General features: G+C 44.9%; 1 protein-coding gene across 1 annotated transcript in view; it reads right to left on the reverse strand.

The window, feature by feature from the left end:
* The window catches only part of LOC120019189 (neurexin-3b), a 520,460-nt gene that overhangs the window by 103,972 nt on the left and 394,296 nt on the right, over window positions 1-22,192 (reverse strand). The window contains exon 14 of the mRNA XM_038962500.1: window positions 9,838-10,009. Coding sequence (XP_038818428.1) covers window positions 9,838-10,009 — 172 coding nt within the window. The remainder of the gene's footprint in view (window positions 1-9,837; window positions 10,010-22,192) is intronic.

Genomic DNA, 22,192 nt, shown 5'->3' on the forward strand with positions numbered 1-22,192 from the left:
GGTTAAGCATTCGTGGAGTGCGAGGGAGGCAGTCGATGAGGGTGCAGCCTAACCCGTAATTACTCAAGAAATGACAATGCTTTTACAAGTGAGGGGGCCAAAAAATCTATCATTGTTGAATTACTAATCACTGAATGCAAATTACAAGCGGGAGAAGAAAAATTCATTATCACATATTCGATCTGTCTTTCAAGTATGCAGACTGAATAGAAATAAACTTGATGTTATCACCTGGATAAAATTACAAAATGCTCTCTGTTTTCTAACTCTGTTCAAACAGGAAAAGGAATTCATCAAGCATTTAACAACTTTTCTGGTTAGCGTTGATCAGAGTGAATGACCACAGTTAAATGCACACAATAATGTAGTTCATTTAAAATGTTTACATGCTTTGCACTTCACTCACGCATAAGAGGGAGGCTTGGGATACCCGGTGCTGGTGTAACAGTATAACTTTAGACCGTCCCCAGGGACCAGGGACCCTCTGCACACATCAACAACTGACACCCACGAAGCATCGTTACCCATCGCTCCACAAAAGCTGCGGCCCTTGCAGAGCAAGGGGAACCACTACTTCTAGGTTTCAGAGCAAGTGACGTAACCGATTGAAACGCTATTAGCGCGTACCCGCTAACTAGCTAGCCATTTCACATCCGTTACACTCACCCCCCTTTCAACCTCCTCCTTTTCCGCAGCAACCAGTGATCCGGGTCACGGCACCAATGTAACAGTATAACTTTAGACCGTCCCCTCGCCCCGACACGGGCGCGAACCAGGGACCCTCTGCACACATCAACATCAGTCACCCACGAAGCGTCGTTACCCATCGCTCCACAAAAGCCGCGGCTTTCACATCCGTTACACTGGCACTACCCGGTGCTGGCACTACCCGGTGCTGGCACTACCCGGTGCTGGCACTACCCGGTGCTGGCACTACCCGGTGCTGCTAATGCTGGCACTACCCGGTGCTGGCACAAGCGCTTGAACGCCGATTAAACTGTTTACTTGTGCTAATAATTTGAAAGATTGCTCAGAAAACCAGGTGTTTCAATCAGCGTATGCTAACTTTGATCATGACCACATGCCGATTATGATAAGCAGAGTAAGGTGTTTAGTTGATTAATGCCATACTCGGCCAAAATCAGTTAAATACATCCTTTTTTGTGTGCATGTAAACCTACTTTGACTGAATGAAAACTAGCTCTTTAGGAAGGTCCAGAGAGCAAACATTTAACACAGGCACAAACTGCAGCTAGTATTGATGATGACGTAGGCCTACTGCACTGAGTGTACGAAACATTAAGAACACCTTCCTAATATTACGTTGTACCCCATGTTGCACTCAGAACAGCCTCATGTTGTTATGGCATGGACTCTACAAGGTGTCTAAAGCGTTCCACAGGGATGTTGGCCCATGTTGACTTCAATGCTTCCCACAGCTGTGTCAAGTTGGCTGGATGTCCTTTGGGTGGTGGACCATTCTTGATACACACAGGAAACTGTTGATCGTGAAAAACCCAGTAGCGTTGCAGTTCTTGACACAAACCGGTGCGACTGGCAGCTACTACCATAACCCGTTCAAAGGCACTTAAATATTTTGTCTTGCCCGTTCACCCTCTGAATGGCACACATACACAATCAATATCTCAATTGTCTCAGCTCTTAAAAACCCTTTAAACTGTCTCCTCCACTTCATCTACACTGATTGATGTGGATTTATCAAGAGATCATAGCTTTCACCTGGATTCACCTGGTGAGTCTATGTCATGGAAAGAGCATGTTGTATACTCAGTGTAGATTGGTCTAATAGGTCAGATATAATTAGGACCAGCCTACTGGGGCATAAAACAAAGAGAAGACAAAGTACACTTGTTCTACAAGTCCTAAACGTGAGTCACTAAAGCCTAATTCTGACTGCAAGACTGCATAATAATGTTTTAAGTCTGCTAGGCTAGGAAGATAGGTGCAGACCTCCAAACAAAATGTAGTTAGGAGAACAATTGAACCCATCCTCGCTTGTATTAGCGAATAAGAAAATGTACGAAGGAAGGTTAGAAAGAAGGAAAATGAGAGAGAGAGAGAGAGAGAGAGAGAGAGAGAGAGAGAGAGAGAAAGACAGATGATAAAAGAAGAGAGAGAGAGAGAAAGAGAGAGCTTGACGGAAATGGTTTTCTCTATCTGTACTTTCATTGACCCCTACACAAACAAATGGGCAGACAAGACAAGAGGACAGTGGTCGCCTGGAGCTCTCTGGATTCAGATGTAATCTTATTTCCAGTTCTGGGAGGTCGCTAGCAGCTAGCGTACTATTGGGCTGGTATGTCACAGGGTTGAGGAAGGGAGAAATGGGCCAACTCTGTAAGATGTGTAAGAAACCTTAGGGGAGGCTGTTTCAAATAAACCAATAGAAATGTCATCATCCAAGTCCTGCCTGTCTTTAGCTACGTCAACCATTTTGAATCCCAGGCTTTCTATCAGGTCCTGTGGGCTTTTCTGCATAGCTAACCAGAACTAAGGAGCGGAGGATTGGCTCTCAAACACCTGGTGACTCAACAAGATATCAAAGTCTGACTTTATGTCCCGACGTCTTTGGACAAATGTCTACTTTTGACGAATAAACTGACTTCATTTCTGACTTTCTGTGACAAATATGTTCAATTTAGGTACACTGAAATAACTCTTACGGTTAAATTAAGGCATTAATACCCACTGGATTAAGTTAAGTATTAAGGTTTGGGATAGAGTTAAACCAGAAACAACTATAGGGTTAAGTTTAGGCATTAATTCAGACTGGTTAAGTTAAAGTGGAATTGACAGCATTTAACTACTTTGCAGATATGAAACAAACCGGCAATCATAATATCAGTCCAAAATATTAAATTCACAGTTTATGCTACATAACCAACTTTATAAGAGGTTTTAAAAATAGATTACATGACGTAGAGTAAAGCATTGTTGGCCGAAAACATGGATGCAGTTCAATGCACCATTAATATAATTCACCAATATATTTCTTGGTAGTACAACAAATATTGCTAGCAGGCTGTAAATCACAGCTGGCCTGGTAAATGTGTACCCTCCAGCCATTTGAGATGCCTGTTTCAGTTGTGACTCAATATAAATGAAAAAAAATGGACGAATGTAACCAAGGCTGAGAGCTTCAATACAACCAAACGATACATTTTTTATTTAACCTTTATTTATCTAGGCAAGTCAGTTAAGAATAAATTCTTATTTACAACGACGGCCTACCCCGGCCAACACTGGGCCATTTGAGCGCCGCCCTATGGGCCTCCCTATCACAGCCGGGTGTGATGCAGCCTGGACTCAAACCAGGTACTGCAGTGACACCTCTTGCACTGAGATGGTGTTTTTTAGTCCCACTGCGCCACTCGGAAGCCCTAGCAAGGGCAATGATCACAAGTCAGTCATAAGGTGGATAATCAAATCAAATTGTATTAGTCACATGCACCGAATACAACAGGTGTAGACCTTACAGTGAAATGCTTACGTACGAGCCCCTAACCAACAGTGCAGTTTAAAAAAATACAGATAAGAATAAGAGATACAAGTAACAAGTAATTACAGAGCAGCAGTAAAAAATAACAATATACACTGCTCAAAAAAATAAAGGGAACACTAAAATAACACATCAATAGATCTGAATGAATGAAATATTCTTATTAAATACTTTTTTCTTTACATAGTTGAATGTGCTGACAACAAAATCACTCAAAAATTATCAATGGAAATCATATTTATCAACCCATGGAGGTCTGGATTTGGAGTCACACTCAAAATTAAAGTGGAAAACCACACTACAGGCTGATCCAACTTTGATGTAATGTCCTTAAAACAAGTCAAAATGAGGCTCAGTAGTGTGTGTGGCCTCCACGTGCCTGTATGACCTCCCTACAACGCCTGGGCATGCTCCTGATGAGGTGGCGGATGGTCTCCTGAGGGATCTCCTCCCAGACCTGGACTAAAGCATCCGCCAACTCCTGGACAGTCTGTGGTGCAACGTGGCGTTGGTGGATGGAGCGAGACATGATGTCCCAGATGTGCTCAATTGGATTCAGGTCTGGGGAACGGGCGGGCCAGTCCATAGCATCAATGCCTTTCTCTTGCAGGAACTGCTGACACACTCCAGCCACATGAGGTCTAGCATTGTCTTGCATTAGGAGGAACCCAGGGCCAACCGCACCAGCATATGGTCTCACAAGGGGTCTGAGGATCTCATCTCGGTACCTAATGGCAGTCAGGCTACCTCTGGCGAGCACATGGAGGGCTGTGCGGCCCCCCAAAGAAATGCCACCCCACACCATGACTGACCCACCGCCAAACCGGTCATGCTGGAGGATGTTGCAGGCAGCAGAACGTTCTCCACGGCGTCTCCAGACTCTGTCACGTCTGTCACATGTGCTCAGTGTGAACCTGCTTTCATCTGTGAAGAGCACAGGGCGCCAGTGGCGAATTTGCCAATCTTGGTGTTCTCTGGAAAATACCAAACGTCCTGCACGGTGTTGGGCTGTAAGCACAACCCCCACCTGTGGACGTCGGGCCCTCATACCACCCTCATGGAGTCTGTTTCTGATCGTTTGAGCAGACACATGCACATTTGTGGCCTGCTGGAGGTCATTTTGCAGGGCTCTGGCAGTGCTCCTCCTGCTCCTCCTTGCACAAAGACGGAGGTAGCGGTCCTGCTGCTGGGTTGTTGCCCTCCTACGGCCTCCTCCACGTCTCCTGATGTACTGGCCTGTCTCCTGGTAGCGCCTCCATGCTCTGGACACTACGCTGACAGACACAGCAAACCTTCTTGCCACAGCTCGCATTGATGTGCCATCTTGGATGAGCTGCACTACCTGAGCCACTTGTGTGGGTTGTAGACTCCGTCTCATGCTACCACTAGAGTGAAAGCACCGCCAGCATTCAAAAGTGACCAAAACATCAGCCAGGAAGCATAGGAACTGAGAAGTGGTCTGTGGTCACCACCTGCAGAACCACTCCTTTATTGGGGGTGTCTTGCTAATTGCCTATAATTTCCACCTGTTGTCTATTCCATTTGCACAACAGCATGTGAAATTTATTGTCAATCAGTGTTGCTTCCTAAGTGGACAGTTTGATTTCACAGAAGTGTGATTGACTTGGAGTTACATTGTGTTGTTTAAGCGTTCCCTTTATTTTTTTGAGCAGTGTATATAGGAGAGTGCCGGTACAGAGTTAATATGCGGGGGCACCGGTTAGTTGAGGTAGTATGTACATGTAGGTAGAGTTAATTAAAGTGACTATGCATAGATGACAACAGAGAGTGGCAGTGGTGTGGAGAGGGGAGGGGGGGGGGGGCAATGTGAATAGTCTGGGTAGCCATTTGACTAGATGTTCAGGAGCCTTATCGACCTAGATCCAAGAGGCTTAGAAGCCTCTTGGACCTAGACTTGGCGCTCCGGTACCGCTTGCCATGCAGTAGCAGAGAGAACAGTCTATGACTAGGGTGGCTGGAGTCTTTGACAATTTTCAGGGCCTTCCTTTGAAACCGCCTGGCAAAGAGGTCCTGGATGGCAGGAAGCTTGGCCCCAGTGTAGTACTGGGCCGTTCGCACTACCCTCTGTGGTGCCTTGCGGTCGGAGGCCGAGCAGTTGCCATACCAGGCAGTGATGCAACCCGTCAGGATGCTCTCCTGACTGGGCTAGCTAGCTTATCTATTATGTATGTTAGCTATAAACACGGAGCCTAACGTTAGCTAGCTAGCTAATGGGAGGATTTGTCATTGGACGAGTGGGTGAGTGGCCGACATTTTCCTCTATATTGTATTTCTGTGGCTACAGCTAGAGATGCAGGCATGATTTGGTTAGCTACCAAGAAATGCAAATCACTTTGCTAGCTAGCTATGCTGAACTTGAATGACTGTTATCCACAGTTAGCATATCTCTTTGTTGTCAATCAAATGTTTTTGGTATCGTTCAAATGGGCTGTCAGGCAAGTTCCCATTAAATTGTCAAAACGTGGCTTGAGACAAGCCCCATCATTTATAAGCGCCATTTTGACGCAATTAGCTGAAAAAGTTTGAGAAAGTTTATCTACTGTTTCCTTAGATTGTAGCTCATTTCGCTCTAACATTAGTTGTTGAACTTGTTGTTGGTGATGTGCATCAACTGAGGGTGAGAAAGTTCCCACATGTAGGAGGAGTATCGTGATATTTACATATAGTTTTATTTACTGCAGTGTCTGTTAATTGTCCAAACGCACGACCACATTCCCACTCTATTGCTACAGAATGTTCACAAATGCCTTACTCTACGTCATTCCCAAAACATTCTATGAATGTATGAAAACGTGAAAATGACAATATCGAAGTGCTCGCTTGTCAAAAAATGTAACAAAAGCGGCATATTCTTCCTGGGGGGTGGGGTGGGGGGGGTGTATATGAACAGACTGTATTAAGATGTCATGTTAATTAAACACTGTCAGTTTCACTTTAAGGATAAAGGATAGAGTTAAAACTTTAGGCATTAATTCCAAATGGTCTTCCTAAACCATTGTGGGCAGATTGGGGAGTGGTCTAAACTGCAAACTCTGGCTCCATAGTCAGCTGATTCAATCCCATTGTGAGGCACTTGTTTTTAGTTGATTTTCTTTTGCCCCCTAGTGGCCAGTTTGACAGTGTCTCCCAAAATCCAGGGGACCTGCACACATCAGTCGAATGTTGCCTTGGATCTGGAGTGATCCCTCTGGGTGGCTAATAGGGGAGAGAACCAGTGCTAGGCCAGCAACCAGGAGGGAGGTAGAGAGGAGAGAACCAGTGCTAGGCCAGCAACCAGGAGGGAGGTAGAGAGGAGAGACCCAGGGCTAGGCCAGCCCCTGTAGGGAGGTAGGGGGAGAGACCAGCCCCTGTAGGGAGGTAGGGGGAGAGACCAGCCCCTGTAGGGAGGTAGGGGGAGAGACCCAGGGCTAGGTCAGCCCCTGTAGGGAGGTAGGGGGAGAGACCAGCCCCTGTAGGGAGGTAAGGGGTAAGGGGAGAGACCAGCCCCTGTAGGGAGGTAGGGGGAGAGACCAGCCCCTGTAGGGAGGTAAGGGGTAAGGGGAGAGACCAGCCCCTGTAGGGAGGTAGGGGGAGAGACCCAGGGCGTGGCCAGTTAAGTGGAGCATTTTCCTCTTTCTTCCTCCCTCTCTATATCCTTACCTCCCTCCTTGTGTGTGTGTACTGTTTGTGTATTTTTTAAATTTAACTAGGCAAGTCAGTGAAGAACAAATTCGTATTTACAATGGCGGCCTACCCTGGACAACACTGGGTCAATTGTGCACCGCCCTATGGGACTCCCAATCACAACCAGATGTGATGCAGCCTGGATTCAAACCAGGTACTCTAGTGACCCCTCTTGCACTGAGATGCAGTGTCTTAAACCCCTGCGCCACTTGGGAGCCCTGTGTATGTGAGTGAGTGTGTGTGTGTGTGTGTGTGTGTGTGTGTGTGTGTGTGTGTGTGTGTGTGTGTGTGTGTTGCATATAGTAGTGATAGGAATAAATCGATCAAGTTACATATCCGGATATTATTTTTAATGCTATATCGCATTGTTTTGACAATTTCAACAACCATTTTGACAGAGCTTGAAGAACTGTGGTCAAATGTTGCACAATCCAGATGTGGAAAGCTCTTAGGGTGTTTCTCAATATGCATACTACCGTGCCCACACTCTTATGCTCTGACGGCGTAATAATCTAACTATCCAACAAGTTAAACAGGCAAAGATGATCTGAAACTAATTTTATGCAAGGTAGATATATATATTTGGGTAGTTACCAGTTCTTCGTGGCTAGCTAGCTAGCCAGTTTGCCCTTTTGACTTACTATGGACTTACCCATTCACTGAACCGTCTTCCAACCAGGACAACAAAGGCAATAGAGACGAAACAAGATATACACAAAGCAACCATTTTACTTCATAACAATCAGCTAGCTATATGTGAATCGTAATAATGTAGCTAACCAGATAGTTTACCAGGCAAAAATGACCTAAAACTAATATTATGCAAGATAGATGTCAATTATTTGTGGATAGCTAGCTAACAGTTCTTCGTGGCTATCTGGCAAGCTAACAGCACTAGTACCTAGCCAGTTAGCCCTATTGACTTATTATGGGCTTGCCATCTATGGTACGTAGGCAGGTAAACATGCCAAAATGAACACAGCATGTATTTATTAACGTATCAAGATAAAACATTGCAGTCAGGTAACATATGAGATGTGAATAGGCAACATTTCATTACAAAGTTGGAGTGTATTTTCTCTCGCTTCAGCTCAAATATTGTCTGCCATTGATTTCAATAAATGTTGTGTAATTTTTTACATGGTTGCATCATATTTCTTTGCATACTTTCTGTTGAACCTTTTATCGATGCATGCTTAAAAATATGTACAAAGATCAAAAATATGTACAAACCGAGAATGCATTTGCCCTCCGTACGCAAGTGCCCTCAGTGCTCCGTTTCGCATATATTGATTTGGACTCATACTCCAACCCTCCCATGGTCCAATTTGTATGTTCTCGGAGCACAGTAGTATGCATTTTGAGAAACACCCTTAGAGACTTACCCAGAATCTGTAAACTGCTGCTTACCAGCTGTAAACACTGCCAAAGGTGCTTCTACAAAGTATTGACTCAGGGGTGTGAATACTTATGTAAATGAGATATTTCTGAATTTTATTTTCAATAAATGTGCAAAAATGTCTAAAAACAGGTTTCACTTTGTCATTATGGGGTATTGTGATGTCATTATGGGGTATTGTGATGTCATCATGAGGTATTGTGATGTCATTATGGGGTATTGTGTGTAGATGGGTGAGAGAAAAAAAAAATATTTGATCAATTTTGAATTCAGGCTGTAATGCAAACAAATGTGGAATAAGTCAGTGGGTTTGAATATTTTCTGAAAGCACCGTTAATAGTGAGCAATATGTTTGGAACGTGAATCGCAATAAAATCACAGTATGGAATCGCAATACATACAGTGGTTCTTCCTTTAAAAGTTTTGAGCTTATGCCGCGACTGTTTGTGGTAGATGGTGGCCGATTGTGGTAAATTGTGTCATTCTGGCAACAACGGCTGACACTCAAACAACGCGCCATATAATTCTGCGCTGTGCTGCAGTAGCCCGCAATTTTTAAAGGAAGAACCACTGTATGCTGTAGAATTATGAGATTCATGAAAATCGCAATAAATATTGTATCGGAACCTAAGTATTGTGATAATATTGCATCGTGAGGTCCCTGGCAATTCCCAGCTCTCGCATATACCCTTTAAGACTGGGGGGAATAGACTGGAGCAAGGGGCATAGCATCATTTCACCAGTTCACATCTGTTCTCACATCAGTAAATTGGAGTGCTTGGCACCATGCTAGTGTCCTTCGTCCCACTGTGGGACAGAACCAATTATGGGCTGTATACTCATCCACTACCTACTGATATTTTGACTTAACAGCCTTGTCAGTTGACCTTTGTAAACAGGTGATGTCCAGTGGGTCTAACAGAGATCTAATTTTCACATTACCAGCAGTTACCAATTCACTCCCCTAGACCTTTCCCTTAGGCCCTAACCCTTTGGCTCTAAACCTCCCATGTTTGCAGATATGTAAGGTGGAAGAAATATTGGCAGAAGCTCCACCATTACACTGCTTGTACTTATCCAGACCCTTCAGATCTGCGAACATCAAAGAGTCACCATTGAAGAAGGCAAGGGAATGAATTGGGACCAACTCTTTCTCATTAACACAAGTTAACAATCAAAGGTCCTAGGTCAAAGGTTAGTGTTTGAGATGCCAGACGGTGATATTGGTTGGTACCTGCGGGGAAGTGTTCGTTGATTGGCCAGTTATCCACCTGCAGGGTGGCGTTTCCCCCATTCCTTGTGAATCGAACCAGGTGATATTTCCCGTCATTGATCGCAGTGTTTAACTCCTTCACACTGATGTCCACCGTGCCGATGTTGAACGTCACGCCCACCTTGCCTTCCGTCTGGAAGGAGACGGGAAGAAGAAAATTACATTTATTAAAATATATCAACGACTTTCTTGTTACAGGCAACCTGGAAAAGCAACGTGCAGCAGAGTGAAGAATCATTGATCCTGATCACATAATAATGAGAATATCTTTGGAAGAAAAAGTGATTTGTAGATCAGTGACTCTGTGCAGTGCAGTCGACCTCAAACACGCACAACATGTCTTTATTAACTGGTATCAACCACTTTCATTCAGCAGGCAGTCTTCAGGTTGATCATTGATTTTTTTTCCCATTGGTAAAATGTGTCAATATGAGATGCCACATCTTACATATAGAATAGCAGAGATGCTCAGAACAATAGCATTTTCAATGCCTGGCTGAGAACCAATTCCATTATGAGCTTCATATCTACAATCAATGCAGAAATCTCCATTGCATTTGTAATATCGTGATACCATGGAAGACCAGGAATCAAGATCTTTGCAGAAGATGTCAACGGATAGCAGTGTTTGATTCAGTTCTGCTGCGCTAACAACAAACAGTATGCAGTAGAGTACACTACAGTAACAGAAAAAGTTCAACAACCCATTTAAACATGACTTAGTTAACCCCCCCCCCCCCTGTCCTCTCACTGAACTATGAATGAACTCCTAGAAACATACACAACTATACTCCTTACAATAAAATAAGGTATTGGCCATGCATTCTACTACAGGTGGTGTGCTAGTATTGCCATGGTAACATAACCACTTGTCCCAATGTCTTCACAGCCATACAGTATCATGGAATAGTAGACAATATACACTCTTAGAGATTCCAAAACGGTTTTTCGTGAATAGGTTCTACCTGGAACTCAAAAAGGGTTCTCACATTGGGACATCTGAGAAACCTTTTTAGGTTCTAGGTATAATATGTTTTTCTAAGAGTGTAGACTCCAATGGTATACCACAGAGTTGATAGCTATACTAGCTAGCATCATAATTCTTTATCAATTATAAACTGGGTGTTTCAAGCCCTGAATGCTGATTGGCTGACAGCTGTGGTATATCAGACCGTATGCCACAGGTATGACAAAACATTTATTTTTACTGCTCTAACTACGTTGGTAACCAGTTCATAGTAGCAATAAGGGACCTCTGGGGTTTGCGGTACATGGCCAATATACCACGACTAAGGGCTGTATCCAGGCACTAAGAACAGCCCTTAGCCGTGGTATATTGGCCATTTACCACATATCCCCAAGGTGTCTTATTGCTTAATTAATGTGATTCGATTTAGCTAGCGGCCTGGAAGCAGGCACCATGTTCTCTCCAGCCTGTCAGTACCCAACACCAGGACAGATGCCTCTCCTATATGTAGTAGCATATATTTTATTAAACCACAAAGTTAAAGGTTACATCACTCTGAGAGAGAGAGAGAGACAGAGAGAGAGAGAGAGAGAGAGAGAGAGAGAGGGAGAGAGGGAGAGAGAGAGAGAGAGAGAGAGAAAGAAAGAAAGAAAAAGAGAGATTGAGAGAGAGAGAGAGAGAGAGAGAGACAGAGAGAGAGAGAGAGAGAGAGACAGATAGATAGAGAGAGAGAGAGATAGAGACAGATAGATAGAGAGAGAGAGAGAGATAGTGAGAGGGAGAGAGATGGAGATAGAGAGAGAGAGAGCGAGCAAGAGAGAGAGAGAGAGAGAAAGATGGAGATGGAGAGCGAGCGAGAGAGAGAGAGAGAGAGAGAGAGAGAGAGAGAGAGAGAGAGAGAGAGGGAGAGAGAGAGAGAGAGGACAGTCAGGACCTTGGTGGTTTCTCACCAACTTGCTACTTTAAAGTAACCTGCCAACATGTTTGATAGGAGCTGCTTAGATATTCACAAGGCACGCAGACGCTACATGGAAACGGTTTTAAAGTGAGAGTTTTCTCTCATTATAGTTCTGAGTGGGTTTTAGCACGCAATGCTTCAGATTCAGAGAGACTCAGTGTGAGGGAATGGACTAGAGTTATACAGTGGTTCTCCTGGTGTTCCCCAATTCTGGAAGGGGGTCCCCGAATGGAAAACGTTTGGGATCACATGGTCTAGTAAGTTTTAGACCATGTGATCCCAAACTTTTTCCATTCGGGGACCCCCTTCCAGCATTGGGGAACATCCCACGCCCCCACCTGCGCACGTGCACGCACACGCCATTTCTATTTCTAATGTTCGTGACACAAATGTATTTCCTGCAATTCTACACATTTTCTCATGGGGTACAAAGAAAATGTTGCAGTTTTAAATGTAATATTTGAGTGACAAAAAGATGACACAAAAAAATGTTAGCTGACATGGGCTAGTTGATCAGGACAAGTTATAAATATCTCTCTAAGGTAGGTAATGACTAACATGACAAGAGGATCTGATGATGCACTACCCAATTTCGAAATTGCAGCTTGTGCATTCTACTATTACAACGTTCAAGATTAAGTTTAAAGCCTGAGTTTTTTTTGGGGGGGGGGGGGGGGACCCACAATTTGGAACCACTTTGGGAGCCACTGTACTAGACTACCACGAGACTGCTGCTCCAGATGGGTGATATAAGGTGCTATATAGACATGATAAGCATACAGAGAAAACAGTCTTTGTAAGCAAAGAAAAACAGCTACATCTCATTCAGGATTAGAGCATCAACGATCTTTAAGGCAAGAGGCACTCATGTTGGAAGGATGCAAACAGGTTACGTTTATCATTTCTATGGAAGTACTTTAATTGAACTGCAGAGAAACTAACGAACTAGACACGAAGCCTCAGGTTTTAATCTAAAATTGCTTTCTCCTCCTTTCAGCAAGAACAATCCTTGAGGAGTAAACTCGGATCCAACTCTATGTTTTCATTTCTCACAAAATGAACGCTGTTTTAGTGAACATGTTTTCACTGAATGTCTGTAGGTAGTACCACTGTGGTGTAGTGTTTTCAATGACATTTTAAAGATGTTGGGCTTTAGCAAACACACACACACACACACACACACACACACACACACACACACACACACACACACACACACACACACACACACACACACACACACACACACACACACACACACACACACACACACACACACACACACACACACACACACACACAGCCTGATTCACTAGGTCTAATCTCTTCACTGATCCATTAACAAACGTCATGTCATCAGGCCTCTTGGGTCGCTGCACACACACACACACACACACATGTCCAGTTGTTAAAGTTAAAGCAGGTAATTAGACTGAAACATTCCCAGAGGGGATTAGAACAACTGACATGAAAAAGACTGTAGCCTTACATCCATACTGAACATTCTCCCTCTCTCTCAATCTCTCTCTCTCTATCTCTCTTTCTCTCCCTCTCTGTCTCTCTTTCTCTCCCTCTCTATCTCTCTTTCTCTCCCTCTCTATCTCTCTTTCTCTCTTTCTCAATCTCTTTTTCTCTCCCTCTCAATCCCTCTCTCCCTCTCTCTCTCTCTCTCTCTCGTGTGTGATTCACTGGCATGGCATGACAGCAGTTGGTCAGTCTGGAGAATCTGGAGACATTTGACGAATCAGAAGTGAAGGATGGAGGGTTTTTTCTTGTCCTCCACTTCATCATTCTCTTCATTTTGTCTCTGCGTAGGTGAGCAGAGGGTGGAAGAACACTCCTCCTTCATGGTGTAAAAATACATCACGTTACAGCCTCATTGCTCCGCCCTCAACTTCCTGATTTGTCTCTGTACTGTTGTGCTGTTTGTTAATGTTTGGGTTTTTATTTTTGCATTCAACTTTTCCATCCCGGACACTTGATCTGGACATGGTTCGTCAGGACCTCTATCAGCCGAAGCTAAGTAGTAACATTAACATTATGCCTACTAATTGCAGATGCTGTACTCATAATATACAGGAGAACAATCGCCTTATGGTGAGGATAGGCGTGTTGCAAGCCCAGCTTCAGATGCAATCGTGAAGGGAAATTAAATGTAGGGTTAGGGTTAGGGTTAGGGTTAGTGTCTGTGTCACCAGTAAGTACAGATAGTAGTATAAATCCCCTCGCACAGTCCCCGGAGCCGGACTATTTTCTCAAGGCTTCTGAGAAGAAATGCTGTCGACATGCTCAGCTGGTGTCGCTCATTCAGCCGACAGAAACTTTCAACCGGTTCTCCCCATTAAGCAACTAGTCGGAGTCAGAGTCCGAGTTTTCTCAGGTCTCTCCTCCACCCGGTACGAGGTCTGAGACGCCGAAGCCTCCCACCATTAGCTCTGACAAATTGAATACCCTAGTCATTGGCGACTCCATTACCCACAATATTTGACTTGTTCACCAGGGAGCAGGGCTGCCGACGTTAAGGCTAATATGAAGATGGTGCTGGCTAAGGCTAAATCTGGCGAGTGTAGAGAATATAGGGATATTGTTATCCACGTTGGCACCAATGATGTTAGGGTGAAACAGTCAGAGTTCACCAAGCGCAACATAGCTTCAGCGTGCAAATCAGCTAGAAAGATGTGTCGGCATCGTGTAATTGTCTCTAGCCCCCTCCCAGTTAGGGGGAGTGATGAGCTCTACAGCAGAGTCTCACAACTCAATTGCTGGTTGAAAACTGTTTTCTGCCCCTCCCAAAAGAGACTGAGACACACCTCACCCACAAACAGGACCAAGCCTGGCCTGATGAGGAGTGACGGACTCCATCCTAGCTGGAGGGGTGCTCTCATCTTATCTATGAACATAAACAGGGCTCCTCTAGCTCCACAATGAAATAGGGTGCAGGCCAGGCAGCAGGCTGTTAGCCAGTCTGCCAGCTTATTGGAGTCTGCCACTAGCACAGTCAGTGTAGTCAGCTCAGCTATCCCCATTGAGACCATGTCTGTGCCTCGACCTAGGTTGAGCATAACTAAACATGGCGGTGTTCACCTTAGCAATCTCACTAGGATAAAGACCTCCTCCATTCCTGCCATTATTGAAAGAGATCGTGATGCCTCACATCTCAAAATAGCGTTTCTTAATTTTAGATCCCTCACTTCCAGGGCAGTCATAGTCAATGAACTAATCACTGATCATAATCTTGATGTGATTGGCCTGACTGAAACATGGCTCAAGCCTGATGAATTTGCTGTGTTCAATGAGGCCTCTCCTCCTGGTTACACTAGTGACCATATCCCACGTGCATCTCGCAAAGGCGATGGTGTTGCTGACATTTATGACAGCAAATTTAAATTTACAAAAAAAAGGACTGCATTTTCATCTTTTGAGCTTCTAGTCATGAAATCTATGCAGCCTACTCAATCACTTGTTGTAGCTACTGTTTACAGGCCTTATACAGTGTTCCTCACTGAGTTCCCTGAATTCCTATCGGACCTTGTAGTCATGGCAGATAATATTCCAATTTTTGGTGACTTTAATATTCACATGAAAAAGTCCACAGACTCACTCTAAAAGGTTTTCAGAGCCATCATTGACTCAATGGGTTTTGTCCAACATGTCTCCGGACCTACTCACTGCCACAGTCATACCCTGGATCTAGTTTTGTCCAGTGGAATAAATATTGTGGATCTAAATGTTTTTTCTTCATAATCCTGGACTATTGGACCAGCATCTTATTACGTTTGCAGTCGCAAGAAATAATCTGCTCAGACCACCACCAAGGATCTTCAAAAGCCGTGCTATAAATTCTCGGACAACGCAAAGATTCCTAGATGCCCTTCCACACTCCCTCCATCTATCCAAGGACGTCAGAGTACAAAAATCGGTTAACCACCTCACTGAGGATCTAAATTTAACCTTGTGCGATATCCTAGATGCAGTCTGATATATCTGGTGTAATTCTCCTGTCTCATCTGGCGTCCTGTGGGAATTTAAGTAGGCTCCCTCTAATTCTCTCTCTCCCTCCCCATGCAACAACTTTCCTCTTCTTATGACGAGGAGTAAGAGATATCGGACCAATGTGCAGCGTGGTAAGTGTCCATTTTAATATATAAAACTGAACACTACAAAAATACAAAATAACAAAGTGAATGAACAAACAAAAATCGAAACAGTCCCGTATGGTGCAGGTACAGACACAGGAAACAACCACCCACAAAACACAAAGGAAAACAGGCTACCTAAATATGGCTCCCAATCAGAGACAATGACTGACACCTGCCTCTGATTGAGAACCATACTAGGCCAAACACATAGAAATAGAACAACAGAACAAAACATAGAAAAACAACATAGAATGCCCACCCCAACTCACGCTCTGACCAAACTAAAATAAAGACATAAAAAAGGAACTAAGGCCTCCCGGGTGGCGCAGTGGTCTAGAGCACTGCATCGCAGTGCTAGCTGCGCCACCAGAGTCTCTGGGTTCGCGCCCAGGCTCTGTCGCAGCCGGCCGCGACCGGGAGGTCCGTGGGGCGACGCACAATTGGCTTAGCGTCGTCCGGGTTAGGGAGGGTTTGGCCGTTAGGGATATCCTTGTCTCATCGCGCTCCAGCGACTCCTGTGGCGGGCCGGGCGCAGTGCGCGCTAACCGAGGGGGGCGGGTGCACGGTGTTTCCTCCAACACATTGGTGCGGCTGGCTTCCGGGTTGGAGGCGCGCTGTGTTAAGAAGCAGTGCGGCTTGGTTGGGTTGTGCTTCGGAGGACGCATGGCTTTCGACCTTCGTCTCTCCCGAGCCCGTACGGGAGTTGTAGCGATGAGACAAGATAGTAATTACTAGCGATTGGATACCACGAAAATTGGGGAGAAAAGGGGAAAAAACTATTAAAAAAAAAAAAAAAAAAAAAAAAGGAACTAAGGTCAGAACGTGACACCCGAAGCACCTGAGCCCTAGGATCATGCCTCAGGACTACCTGGCCTGATGACTCCTGGCTGTCCTCAGTCAACCTGGTTGTGCTGCTGATCCAGTTTCAACTACTTGACCTTTCAAGAGCAGCTCACTGACTACACCTACTGACCCATAGAGACGAGCTCACTGACTACACCTAGTGACCCATAGAGACGAGCTCACTGACTACACCTAGTGACCCGTAGAGACGAGCTCACTGACTACACCTAGTGACCCGTAGAGACGAGCTCACTGACTACACCTAGTGACCCGTAGAGACGAGCTCACTGACTACACCTAGTGACCCGTAGAGACGAGCTCACTGACTACACCTAGTGACCCATAGAGACGAGCGTACGAGATAAGTGAAAAGTCAACACGCTCTTTCACATCATTAATTAAAAAAAACTCTCTCTCTCTCTCTCAACAATCTTTCATCTCAGCTCATAATGGAGGGAGCAGGTAAAACATGGAAAATGCATCTTCTAAAAGTGCCTGGTCGTGCTTAAGGAAGGAAGGAGTGCAGCATGATTACTGAACGCTGTCCCACTATGAGAGACACTAAGAGCTTCTCATGACTACTGAACGCTGTCCCACTATGAGAGACACTAAGAGCTTCTCATGACTACTGAACGCTGTCCCACTATGAGAGACACTAAGAGCTTTCATGACTACTGAACGCTGTCCCACTATGAGAGACACTAAGAGCTTCTCATGACTACTGAACGCTGTCCCACTATGAGAGACACTAAGAGCTTTCATGACTACTGAACGCTGTCCCACTATGAGAGACACTAAGAGCTTCTCATGACTACTGAACGCTGTCCCACTATGAGAGACACTAAGAGCTTCTCATGACTACTGAACGCTGTCCCACTATGAGAGACACTAAGAGCTTCTCATGACTACTGAACGCTGTCCCACTATGAGAGACACTAAGAGCTTCTCATGACTACTGAACGCTGTCCCACTATGAGAGACACTAAGAGCTTCTCATGACTACTGAACGCTGTCCCACTATGAGAGACACTAAGAGCTTCTCATCATCACTGAAGGATGTCACAGTTAAAACGGGAATCGTGTCCAAGGAGAAGCATAGTACATGACCAGAAACACACACACACACACATGTACACACACAAACACCCACACACACACATAAACACACACACACACACACACACACACACACACACACACACACACACACACACACACACACACACACACACACACACACACACACACACACACACACACACACACACACACACTGTGTGGTCTCTGTGTGGTAGTGTCCCAGGGCATGGTGGGATTAGCTCTGTGTGGTAGTGTCCCAGGGCCTGGTGGGATTAGCTCTGTGTGGTGGTGTCCCAGGGCTTGGTGGGATTAGCTCTGTGTATGGTAGTGTCCCAGGGCATGGTGGGATTAGCTCTGTGTGTGGTGGTGCCCCAGAACATGGTGGGATTAGCTCTGTGTGTGGTGGTGCCCCAGGGCATGGTGGGATTAGCTCTGTGTGTGGTGGTGTCGCAGGGCATGGTGGGATTAGCTCTGTGTGTGGTGGTGCCCCAGGGCATGGTGGGATTAGCTCTGTGTGTGGTGGTGTCGCAGGGCTTGGTGGGATTAGCTCTGTGTGGTGGTGTCCCAGGGCTTGGTGGGATTAGCTATGTGTGTGGTAGTGTCCCAGGGCTTGGTGGGATTAGCTCTGTGTATGGTAGTGTCCCAGGGCCTGGTGGGATTAGCTCTGTGTGGTGGTGTCCCAGGGCTTGGTGGGATTAGCTCTGTGTGTGGTGGTGCCCCAGGGCTTGGTGGGATTAGCTCTGTGTGGTAATGTCCCAGGGCATGGTGGGATTAGCTCTGTGTGTGGTGGTTCCGCTCTTCAAAGTCCTGACTAGTGTATCCTCTCCCTACACACACACATCACCTTCCAGAGGCAGCACCAACCTGATTGCCTTTCTCACCTGCCATGCTGTGATTAACATGAGTGTTCTTATTGGCCTGTCTGTCGCTGGGTAGGACAGCACTTCATTGAGTCTTAATAAAAGGGGAGGAATGGCTATTGTTCCCCCAGTAACAGGAGAATCAGATTCAAACACACGCAAAACATAAACAAACTCACAGGCACTTACAGGCACTTACACACACACACACACACACACACACACACACACACACACACACACACACACACACACACACACACACACACACACACACACACACACAACCACACACAACCACACACACACAAAACATGTTACTGTTATACTGTTATCTAGTCAGACTGATGCTGTGCGGTGTTAAAACGCTGGTAAACTCATACATAATTTCCACACCCATACACTGACTGCCCCCCCCCCCCTCTCCTGCCCTCCGTGGCTCAGCTGCCTGCCACTAAATCAGTGTGTGTGTGTGTGTGTGTGTGTGTGTGTGTGTGTGTGTGTGTGTGTGTGTGTGTGTGTGTGTGTGTGTGTGTGTGTGTGTGTGTGTGTGTGTGTGTGTGATGGAGACGGGGGTACGTAAGACTGATAAAGTCATTCTGTAGAAGCTAATGCAACACATGGAGAGCTCTGCTCCGCTGGCGAGCGCTCGGTCCCACGTGATTACTCCCCTCACTGACACCAGTAATCAGACCCGCATTCCAATTCACTAGCCTCCGATCAATGCCTCCAACACAAGGTGCGCCCCAGGTAACCAATCACTTAGAGCCTGCCTCTCGGAGACTCTCCAAGCCCTCTCCAGGCCCGTAGAGAGCCTTCACACTGTGTGTGTGTGTGTGTGTGTGTGTGTGTGTGTGTGTGTGTGTGTGTGTGTGTGTGTGTGTGTGTGTGTGTGTGTGTGTGTGTGTGTGTGTGTGTGTGTGTGTGTGTGTGTGTGTGTGTGTGTGTGAGAGTCTCCAGGCACACAGACAACCTTCACATCACAGCCCAAACCAGACCGACACCTTATACACAATAAATCCCACACTCCAGGTGGTCATTTTGTTAAAACAGCGAGAGACTATATAGCAACCGGGTCTCTCCAGGCTAATAGACACCCTTCACATGACAGACATGTCCAGAGAGACAGAAGCTATACCGCCAGACAGAGCAATAGGTGAAATGTAATTTTGTTAAAGCCCAAAGCAGATGTTGCAGGTTATGAGGCCTGCAACTGTAGCCCACAGCATGGCAGAAATGTAGGACAGCATTATTGCATTTTTGTTGGATAAAGCTGACAATGGATGAGTGATAGAAGAAGAGAAAACTGTGGATGTCATGTGTGTAAGTGTAAAACATTTTACTGTGGATGCATTGTGTGTAATTGTAACACATTTAACTGTGGATGTATTGTGTCTAATTGTAACATATTTAACTGTGGATGCATTGCGTGTAAGTGTAACATATTTAACTGTGGATGTATTGTGTCTAAGTGTATTATATTTAACTGTGGATGTCATGTGTGTAAGTGTAAAACATTTTACTGTGGATGCATTGTGTGTAATTGTAACATATTTAACTGTGGATGTATTGTGTCTAAGTGTATTATATTTGACTGTGGATGTATTGGGTGTAAGTGTAACATATTTAACTGTGGAGGTATTGCGTGTAAGTGTAACATATTTAACTGTGGATGTATTGGGTGTAAGTGTAACACATTTTAAGTGAGGTGGCTGGTGCATGATTTTTAGCCTAGATCTGTAAAAGCGTTCTACATTTATAACATGTTAATATCAGCGTGAATGAATGTCTCCTAAACCAAGTTATCACATAGAAAACTATGTCACATCCCTTATGGATATTTGGACATAAAAAGCTGATCTTGATGACATAAATCCTTGAAGGGAACTAGAAGATCCAGTAGGATCCGATATCACTGAACCCAGGCCAGTGAGGAAGCTCAGCTTACATACAGCATCCATCTGACACCTGACATCATGCAGGACATCAGGGCTAAAATGAGTGAGCTGTGGTTCGGGCCCATCAGATCAGTATCATGGAACACAGAGAGGGTGTATCCCAAATGGACCTCTTTTCCTTTTATAGTGCACTATTTCTGACCAGGGCCCTAGTAGTGCACTCTATAGGGCATAGGGATCCGTTTGGGACGTATTCAGAGAGAGGTACTGTACAGTAGGATTGATATGATGGTAGAACAAGAGACGGAGGATTGATGCTCATGGCCTTCACAACAACAAGTAATTCATTGTTGATAATTGACAGAAAATACTCAGAACAGATGACAGGACCATTTGTAGCATCTTGAAGATGTGTGTGTCTTCTGTTTCCAAGTCTGGAATTGGGATGACTTTGAAAGAGTGAAGTGTTTTCTGTGATGACATGTTCCTATGGCAGACTCTACAGTACTCTGTGTCTGTGGTAATAGTATCCATGACAACTCCATTATCTGGGTCTAGTTGGTTAATGCAGTAACATTTCCATCATATGTATCATTAAAATGGACAAGACTTCCTAACACTCCCTAAATTTAAACAAACCTAGCTGCAAATTAATTCAAATAAAAGAGCTGAGGTCATCAGATTCAGATGGGAGGGGGTTCATTTAACGCCCCACAACGGCCCTCAAATATTCACACAGAGGAAAAGCAGAAAGCAACGAACAACTCCACTCAACTCTAAGGTAAGGACAAGACCAAAATGTCCTCTTTGCTTACCGCAGCCTGGTAATTGCTGAGCTAATGCCTGGAAGCCCATTAGTCCATTAACAGAGTGTGTTAAATGCTCAGGAGAGCCAGGCAACGTTGACCTCTAACCCCAGCTTGCTATATAAGAAAAACACAGCCGGTGAATATTTCATTTAAGCATGAGCAGGCAGCAGTACTGTGTAAGGTAATGGCTTTGATTCTCTCTCCGGCTCAATGTCGAAGGAAGGCAGAGGTTTCAAAACTATACCTCGGCTGCTAAGACTGTTACACTTTGGTCCTCTATGAACGCCGTCAGCCTTATTCATTGTTTAGTCCTGGCTGCACGGCGATTATAGTGCTACCTGTTTGGCCGTTTGGATAGCACGCACACAAGTTGCTCTCCCTGACACTGACGGGAGAGTGGATCAGCGCTAGCGCAGAGTCATCCACGATGTTGCTCGACACTATCACTTTAATCCAGTGGTGAGATGATGAAACATTAACTGGTCTTGATCATCACAAACATCTTGTTCTCTCTCTGACCTACAGGATATATACTTGAGTTAGAGTTTTTTTATTTTATTTCACCTTTATTTAACCAGGTAGGCAAGTTGAGAACAAGTTCTCATTTACAATTGCGACCTGGCCAAGATAAAGCAAAGCAGTTCGATACATACAACAACACAGAGTTACACGTGGAGTAAAACAAAGATACAGTCAATACTATGATAGAAAAATAAGTCTATATACAATGTGAGCAAATGAGGTGAGATAAGGGAGGTAAAG

This window comes from Salvelinus namaycush, chromosome 24 (genome assembly GCF_016432855.1).
Source record: "Salvelinus namaycush isolate Seneca chromosome 24, SaNama_1.0, whole genome shotgun sequence".
Lineage (NCBI taxonomy): Eukaryota > Metazoa > Chordata > Actinopteri > Salmoniformes > Salmonidae > Salvelinus > Salvelinus namaycush.